This window comes from Sphaeramia orbicularis, chromosome 12 (assembly GCF_902148855.1).
Source record: "Sphaeramia orbicularis chromosome 12, fSphaOr1.1, whole genome shotgun sequence".
Classification (NCBI taxonomy): Eukaryota; Metazoa; Chordata; class Actinopteri; order Kurtiformes; family Apogonidae; genus Sphaeramia; species Sphaeramia orbicularis.
This window is the reverse complement of record NC_043968.1, coordinates 31836261-31845701: the sequence shown is the minus strand read 5'-3', so window position 1 is coordinate 31845701 and position 9441 is coordinate 31836261. Positions and strand designations below refer to the sequence as shown.

General features: G+C 38.1%; 1 protein-coding gene across 1 annotated transcript in view; it reads left to right on the top strand.

Annotated features, from left to right (window-relative positions):
- Positions 1-2264: 2264 nt before the first annotated feature.
- Positions 2265-9441, top strand: part of gsap (gamma-secretase activating protein) — a 41344-nt gene continuing 34167 nt past the window's right edge. The window contains exons 1-17 of the mRNA XM_030148708.1: positions 2265-2592; positions 3015-3085; positions 3800-3856; positions 3988-4057; positions 4290-4337; positions 4436-4524; positions 4953-5022; positions 5119-5168; positions 5438-5548; positions 5652-5708; positions 5839-5885; positions 6126-6211; positions 7386-7463; positions 7650-7736; positions 7945-8037; positions 8701-8869; positions 9312-9402. Coding sequence (XP_030004568.1) covers positions 2505-2592; positions 3015-3085; positions 3800-3856; positions 3988-4057; positions 4290-4337; positions 4436-4524; positions 4953-5022; positions 5119-5168; positions 5438-5548; positions 5652-5708; positions 5839-5885; positions 6126-6211; positions 7386-7463; positions 7650-7736; positions 7945-8037; positions 8701-8869; positions 9312-9402 — 1362 coding nt within the window. The 5' untranslated portion in view covers positions 2265-2504. The remainder of the gene's footprint in view (positions 2593-3014; positions 3086-3799; positions 3857-3987; positions 4058-4289; positions 4338-4435; positions 4525-4952; positions 5023-5118; positions 5169-5437; positions 5549-5651; positions 5709-5838; positions 5886-6125; positions 6212-7385; positions 7464-7649; positions 7737-7944; positions 8038-8700; positions 8870-9311; positions 9403-9441) is intronic.

Sequence of the window (9441 nt, the reverse complement as noted above, 5' to 3'; positions counted from 1 at the left end):
ATTGATACCTGATTAGACCTCTGACTTTATTTGTGTTATTTATTTTATTTTCATTAAATTTATATATATATGACCTACAAAAATGGCGACACACATTATACAGAGGTGTCAAACTGTAGTTCAGGGAACATATACAGCCCAGTTTGATCTCCAGCAGGCCAGAGCACTAAAATACCACTTATGAATATTGTGAACTCCAGTTTTCCTCTTTGTTTTTGTATGAAAAATCAAATATATTACAAACTATCCCGAAAATCCCAAATTTTCTTAAGAAAAATAACTGCAATTTTTACAATATCACGCCTCAACTTATCATTTATTCATGTGCATTATATATTGCAACGGATCTGCAAAGGCACAAAACATATAGAAACAGGCAGAATATTGTAAAAATTTTGGACACCCTTAACTGTTTATATCCTTGGTATAGCTTTTGCACTTCAAAATATCATCCTGCAGATTAGATTTGGAACCTTTGATGGGCTGGTTTTGGCCCATGAGCTATGTTTGACACCCCTGCTCCACTATATTTTTTTCCATTTCACACACCTTCAGTGAAACTTTATTAATATCACTTTACACCTTCACACCCTGCTAATAATTGCACAGTGTTGAGAACTTTAAGTACCTCAATAGTGCCACAGTAGGGCTGGGTAATATGTGCAAGAATGGTACCATGATAAAAATGTTCAGTTTTTCAGTAATTATCATGACACAAGTGAAATGATGATGCAATTTCTTTTAAGTTTAAAGGCTGCCTTTTGGTCCTAGGTGAATGTTGAAAAAATCAGATGGCTATTTCTGTATTTAAACTATTCTTTATGGTTACAACAAACAACAACATTGATGACAAGCAGTAAAACAACAATTATAATCGTGAAATATCGATGAAATAGTATAACTAAGTAAACAACAAAATAAAAAAAAAAACTGCTGACAAAGTAAACAAATTAAACCCAAAATTGCAAAACAAAAAGCATATTTTTCTAGTGATGATTATTGTAGGCTGCCTGTCCTAGGCTGCCTGCTGGACTCCACTGAGGTGGTGGCAGACAGGCGGATGCTGGCAAAGCTGACATCTATCATGGACAACCCCTCCCACCCCCTGCACCACACTGTAGAGGTCTTGAACAGCTCCTTCAGCACCAGACTCTTACATCCTCTGCGCAAGAACAAGCGCTTCCAAAGGTCATTCCTCCCCCATAGCCATGAGACATTATAACAGTTCCCAGTAAGCCCCCCCCCCACCCAGACCACGTACATGTGCAACCATGGTGATGTAAACATGTAAATAATTTTTAATTTAATTTTTAAATTTTTAATTCAAATTCTTTATTTACATAAATATTTATACAACTACCACATTTTTATTTTTTCTTTTATATTTTTCATTTTCACTTGTGTGGTCTTTTCAACCTGTCTTCTCTCAGTGATTGATTGCTTGTTGTATGTTGCTGCTGTTAACTGTGAAATTTCCCCATGGTGGGATAAATAAAGTCTTATCTTATCTTATCTTATCTTATCTTATCTTATCTTATCTTATCTTATCTTATCTTAATTATTGTCCAATCCTACTTGTACAAGTCTGCTTTTGTACACAAAACAGGATTTTATAGACATTGAGGTACAGAAGAAAGGATCTCTCTCTCTCTCTCTCTCTCTCTCTCTCTCTGTCTGTCTGTCTGTCTGTGTGTAGTTCAGGACAGTCTAAATACGGTCAGAGTGTGAGCTCTTTTCATTTCACTCTGAAAGATATTCAACACAATTCCTTGCAGTTCACCACATCAGCAGAAGGGGGTGCTGTTGATCATTAAATGCTTTTGCACCATTTGCACTGAAATCTCAGTGCGGTTTGTATCTACTTCTGTATTTACAGAATATGTGCAGTACCAGTTGTCAAAAAACATTGACTGTTCTTTACCGAAATTCAGAACTTTAAACCAATTTAATGAGCTGTAATCATTACTAACTTCACTTCTTAGTGATAACCTTGAACTTGTGTAAACATGACCTACGTATGAGTGAATTATTAAAAGGAAATGCATTGGTTTGTGCTTTAACATGCTGCTGAATTCCCTCAGAGACAGCTGGGACAGTCAGCTGTGAGGTGTTCCAGATGGACGCAGATGGAGGGTGCTGTCATTCCGCGGGGCGGTGTGACATTCCAGCCAGTGGAGTGATGGTTCCCTCCGCCTATAGCTGATCCTCATCGGCCACCTTCATCCACAAGGAGGCGGAGTTCGCTTTGGAACAATGTGATATTTCCGCATGTCAATAAAAATAACTCCCGAAAGTCTGAAGAGGAAGAAGCTGATGTTTGATGTGCTTATTGGAGGACCAGGCCGACATGCTCACCCTTTCGGTCACATGATAACACGCCTGACAGGACACTGCTGCAAGGTGCTGCCACTTTACCACAAACACACCACAGGGGAAAGAATAAAAACAAACCTGGAGCTTTACCTGCTGAAAACCTAGGAGTAGCCTGAGTCTGACACGTTTACATGCTGAAGTTAAAGCCTAAGTTTGACTTGCACCGAGATGTGGTGTGTGATATCCTCAGGAAGGAGGCGTCGGTCTGCAGGGTGAAAGGTGAGGCGTTCAGGTACCCACAGTCAGTGGAATTTTCAACAACTCTCAATGTTTATACGGTGTGATAATAGTTAGCCATAAGTACTAAGCAAAGTCAGGCATGAATTTATTAAACTACATACTTTTAATACGTTCACTATTTAACTGCATAGTAATATTGCAGTTACTTACCTTTTCAAATTCCTCACATTTAGGTTTTGAGTGTGTTGTAGGATTAGCTTTTAAAGTTAAAAATAAAAAAACAAACAAAAACAAAAGGCGATATCCTGTTCTGTCTGTGTTTCGACCTTTAGATGGCGCTGTTTACTCACTTTCCCTCGCAGCACAATTCAATTAAAAATGTCATGTCCTCAAATGTTCCACCAATGTTAAACAATATTTGTATATTGATATGATGATATATAAAGTGTATCTGTCTGCAGAATACTCTGGAGCCGTTGACACTCAGATCTTGAACATTGAGAGGAATGGAGATGTCCTCTATTCTTGGAAGGCAAGTTTAAAGTAAAGACATGATTAAATATGTGTCTTAAACTGGGTGCACTCATTCACTTTATTACATAATATCTTCTAAGCCATTAAATAATCACATTAGGTTATTTAATAATAAACCTTATGCTCCCACTTCTCTCTTGAATTCCTAAGTAGCTTATAATATTTCATGCATTTGTGTAAATGGCCATCTCTGTGGCTTCAGAGATTAGAAATACTGCACTGATCTTTAAATGGATAGTTTCAAATGAAAAATAAAGGGTTCTCTGCAGCTCTGCATTTTGTGAACCTTAGGGTACTTACCAGAATATGAAATGCTCATTGTTCTGACCTGTATTTTTCTGCACAACATTAAATTTTAAAGTAAACTGATAAACTGCATTAACTGTGTCTGTGGGTTTCAGGGGTTAAAGACAGAGTGCAGCCTGCCAAAAAGTGTTGTGTTTCACATTAGACTTCCTTTTACTTTAAGTCCTCTGACCCTTAAAAGTGCCAGATTACTGACCTGATGTGACGCAAGTATTGTCAGGATAATCACCAAAGGTCAGTTAAGGTAATGGAGAGGTCAAGCATGACGTTCCACACATTTCACTGTGGTATTGTGTGTGTGTGAGAAAGTAAATGGACCAGAGTGGGAATTATTCATTTCCGGAGTTTGATCACACATGACCCAGATGAAGGATTTCATTCATTCTTTTCAATTTTCCTTTCACAGGGAGCAACAGGGACCACCAGGATTGGGAAATATGACTATAAAACAAAGCAGAATAAGGTGTGAACTTTATGCATCTACAGTTCTGGATACTGTGGTGCAGAATGTGCTTGTGTATGTGGATGTGTGGGTGTACAGATGTACTTCTGGCAGACAAGTCCCCATGTGGTTGTTTGTGTTTTCGCCAACAGCTCCTGTACACGTTTGACAAGCAGGTGTGTGTAAGCAGCTGTTCCCTGAACAAGGAGGAGACACTCTTAGGTGAGCCTCTGTAATGGGCAAATGGTGGATTATCAGCTATGGCCAGTACTGTGTTCTTTATTTAGGAAGCCAATATTGCAGTGTTTTCATTTTATATTCTAGGGAATGAGTTGGTCAAGGTTTGCATGCCAAATTACAGTTAAAGAGGCACTAATTAATTATATTCTGCATATCCCATGTGAAAATTATCTTTAACTTCAATGACATTTCCCCTTTGCTGTTTCCCTCCCAGCTGTTAGTTTGGCGCAAAATACCAGAGGAGATGAACGCCTCAGACCAAGTAACGCACAAACCTCCAGATCATTTTTTCTCTTTTTATTTCCTTTTGTTATTATCAGTATTGTGTTACATCTCATCCTGTTTGACTTTATAATGTAGTATCCAAGTGTCTAACTCTCCTGATTGAGATTCATCCCATCAACAACACTAAAGTCCTCAAGGCAGTGGACTGTAGGGTCAAAGTACAGGTACAGTGTGCATACACAGCATGTGTGTTGTTTTGGTCACATTTACTGGTTTTACCGCAGCCACCAGCTGACAATGCAATTATGGAGCATCGAAACTAACAGTGTATGAACGTCATAGGCGATTTACTTTACAAGGTGAAAGTGCACTGGCCTCTAGTATCCATGCCCTGGCTTTTCTTACTTACCATTACTTCTTTATGCTTTTCCTCGGCATATATTATGTTTTTTTATATACAGAATATAGTAAATTTATATCTTACTGGCATTCTAACCTCACACTCCCAATTGTTGGCTGCTTACCAAATCACAAATGTCAAGAACATTTTGAACCCACACTAAGAATTCTATTAAAATGAGAATTAACAGTGCAATATCTCCATCTGGTAACTATTAAACTGCCAACTAATGATGGTCTGTCCTCTCAATAGTTCCTCCATCAAGAAACTGACAGGAGATCAGTGCTGGAGAGCCACCTGCTGCTGCTGACTGAAGATGGATGTGAGTCTCTGCGTCCTTATGTTTACCTTTCTGTCTGTCTTGGCTCTCTTCCAAGTCATACTTTACATTAGGAATACTTATCTCCCTGTATTTCAGATGTGGATCTATATCATGTTCTGTTGAGCAGACAGGAGGGTTACAGAGTGGTAAGTTAAACTCACTAATATTGCCCTCAGTTTTAAGTCTGCATATGCAGATAGTCTGCAGCTAGAGGTGTTATTATGCATTTTCTTCCAATATCTATATGTACATATCTATTAATTAAGTAAAACAGTAAAACACAGCCTTGTGTGGAGAACTGATTGTTCTTCATTTTCAAGCTATGAACCATACAGTGCCTCTACCCTCCTGGGGAGTTAAGCATTAAAGATTCAATGCTTCTGGAAAGCTGAATATGAATGTTTGCATAAACCAGGTGATGGCCAATCCAGAGCATTTGTCCAAAACCGCAGAGAGAATCGTAGAGGATTTCAGCTGGGTCCAGTGGGATGGTCACACACAAAGACTGTACTACCTTACACATACGGTAACACACACAGGCATTAACGTATTCTTACGAGGACACTGCAGCGGATTACATTTATTCATATGAAAATGATGATAAATAACACATCATGTTCATTTCACAGGACAGGTCCCTGCTGCAATGTGTTCAGTTTTACTCAAACCATAACTGTGAAACCATGGTAAGCCACCCTTATGAATAACGGTTTAAAATATTAACCTTGTTTTTGCACATGCTTTCACTGTTAGAAACTATTGCATGTGTTCTCCAGAATTATTTAACTGTATCTTGCTTTATGTTATTTTCTGTAGTTGGAGCTCCCATTAGAGCTTCCTGTTAATTCCTTCCGGACAGTCAAGTAAGGCAATGCACATTAATGCAGTAAAAATGTATGGAGGAAATGTCTCAGCAAGCACTTTATTGCATATTCTGTAGATCACCACATTTACTGAAATGTGTAATTAAGTAAATGCTAGTTAATCCCAATACATTTCCCGTGCTGTGCAGCTGTTGTTATTTAGAAAAATTCATCATTTATAATCAAATCCACAAATGATGTTTGTTTGATGTTTAATTTGTGAATGTGTATCATCAACAGATTTGTAAATCTGGGGTTTGACCATTATCATACAGAGATTACAGAGACGGAGCTTGTTAGAATGGAAGTGTTCACAAACAGAATAGGTAACACACTTGCACTGATAAAGCTGCATGAATAATGTGCTTTCACACAGATATCCTCAAACCAACTGGCAATGGTGGTACATGACTAATTATACTGTATATCTATATCTGTGTGTGTGTTTTATTTTTCTTTCTAAAAACAGAAAGTAAGTCCCTCTCATGACTCAGAAACCACATTAGAATCTGCAGTACATAGTAATGTGTACATGTTTGTAACCTTATGAAAAATAATTTGAACTGCTAGGAATCACATAATCTGTGCTGCAAAGATTTTGAGATGCTGACCCACATTGTGTTGCCTCTTCATTACAAAATGAGCTATCAATGTGTCTATTATTCAACAACAGATTGTCTGACTTGCGGTATGTTGAATGAATTCAGTCATAATTAACTTCTTGTTCGCTGAAAATTGTGAAAAATACCTTAATTACAAAATCAAGATAATTACTCCCTGTTGATGCCTGTCGAGGCTAGTCGTAGAATAACAATTGTGATTATATTTCTCCACCTTTTTTAATGTAATTTTTTTTTTTTTTTTTTTTACATATGATACATATTGACACCCACACAAATACTGCTTTTCTTATTGTTGCTGTTGATTGACATCACAGTTTTTGCATCAGTTTTTGATCATGCTTTGTCTTGAGTTCATGTAGACAGAAAAAATTACTAAAATTCTGAATCCACTGATCTATTTTGTGAGCGGCTTCATCCTTGTGAGGGTTTTATGGAGGTGCCAGAGTCTATCGCAGCGAATGCGGGGTACACCCTGGAACAACCATTCACTTTCACATTCACACCCACAGGGGATTTAGATTGAAAATCCTGAATACTGACTAAAAAGAAATAATACAAAGATCTGTCTATATCACACAGCCCTATCACATTGTCAAGTTTTTTATATTTCCTATTATGTGTGAAAGCCCAGACAAAACATGAATAAGTTCTGAATGATAGTTTCATTTTGTTTTGTAATGCTGATTGGATTCATCAGCACAGAATCAAACATAAATGTTCCGTTGTTCCTGCCCACTCTGTGATTTATACATCTCTAACGTACTATTTAACTCCAACTTTCAATGTGTGACAAAATGTTCAAATTAAAACATGCAATAACTGATTCCTTGTCAGGCTGCCTCCATCTGCTTTATTACTGTACGTGTTTCTCTTTCAGGAAGCATGTGTGTGTGCTACAGCCAACCTCCTAATGACAAAAAGGAACTGATCTACACTCTGGTTTTAGTTCACAAAGGTGTGTGCATGTCCTGTGTGTTGTTTTGTGTATAAATTATGTACAATAGCTAATTTATTGCCCTCTCTGCCTATAATCATTATATTTCAGTGTTATTACTTTTATCTAGGTGAAAAATCAGTTCGGTTAAAGTGGCCAGTGGAGTTGAACTTCTTTAAAGTGTGTTGTTTGTCTCACTTCTTACAGACTGCAGCAAAACATTCAGAGTATCTTTGGGCAGCAAGCAGTCGCCAGAGATAGCCGCGCAGCTCTATCCGCTCTTCATCCCCATAGGTCATAGCACAACAGAAATAGACAGTAACACACACACACACACACTCTCTTGTAAAATCAAGCAATCTATGAGGTTTGTAACTAAACAAAAGTAGCATTTCCTGTGTTTTCACTCAAAACTAAAACACATAATACAAATGAGTGTATGTCGTATGTGTTCAGAATACTAGTAAATACCCTGATGCTAATGTGGTATTTTTGTATATAGGTTACTACATCCTGGTTTATATGCAGGGTTACTTCCTCCACTGTATCAACACCAGGCAGCAAGAGATGCTTTGTCATTCCCTATTTCTCACTGGTAAGATAAGGTTTATGTGCAAATATCTACCTTCATCAGTTCATTTATCTGCTGAAATACATGTAGCCTTAATCTATAAGGACCCAGTGTGACTTTTGTGGCAGTTCCAACATATTTTTTCTCCATATTTGACTTTTTTAAAGTGATTTATCACCATTTATTTATAATATTACCCTCTGTGTTTTGCGTTTTTTCAATGAAAATCATGTATTTTCCTAAATTTTATTTACTGATCATGTAGATGTTCATAAAAGCTTAGATTAAAGTTGATGGTTATTATATCAAAAACAGAGAAACGTGTTGAAAAAGTGATTTTTCAGTAAAATATACCATTAACTGAACATAAACCAAGCATTTCCATCCACTGCCATTGATCCAACTCTATGGGTTTTACTGGTGAATAAATGTTGTAGAAGATGACAGTGTTTCCACGTTCACTACGGAGCCTCTGAACATCCAAACAGGTCATATCTGATGACCATGAAAAGATGACAAACTGTATTTTACACCAATTATTTACATGTATTTATAGGATTAGTGGATCAATAGTTGAGATTAGTAGATGGTTTTGGTCGACAGTAGATGATTGGGTCTTCATGGGTTCATATTCAAGTATTTTCAGGATGTTGCCTTGTCATGTTCTCTGTCTCTCTCACTGTAAAGGTCATGAAGTGAACCTGGGCGTGCAGTGCCAGACAGCTAACATCACAGTGTTGCATTCAGAGGAAGAGTCCAGCGTCGCTCTGCTGGACCTGGTCAGTGGGAGGATCCACACTGCTGAGCCCAGCCCTGCCTACCTGCTGCAGATACTGCGATCTGACCTGCCTTCTAGGTGAGCATGATTCATAAGTTTTTCACTGAAAGGCAAGGACTGGATATACTGGGGTTAGCTGTTGGGTGGTATTAATATACATGAAGGAGGCAAAGGAGAATAGAAGTAGACAGGAAAAAGGCAGGTGGAATGAAGTTATTTTTGTGGGCATACACCTGCCAGTTTTCCTGAAATAAATTTGTTATCTGCTGACAAGCCAGCATACAGCATGGACTGACCCACTCTGGTAAATAAAGGTTAATCTGTGGGTTTTTGCACTTTTTTTCTGTACAATCACTTATGTTTTCACCCATTGCATTTAAGCTTTAATCCTGCAGATGTCCCTCACTACAGTACTTGACTGCTGGTTGTGTGCATGTCCATCTGTCTTTGTGGCTTTGTCTTGATATATGCTTATGTTGTATAAATGTAAATTTGCTCTATGTCCCATCAACTGCACAAGGTGTCCCAGCAGTAAGGCTGACCCTCAGCGCCTGGCCGCCCTCCACTGCCTGCTGGTTTACATGGGAAATGACCCAAATCTGGAGTTGAAGGTACAGATGGAGGCAGGAGGGGGGATGTGGAAGGTGGAA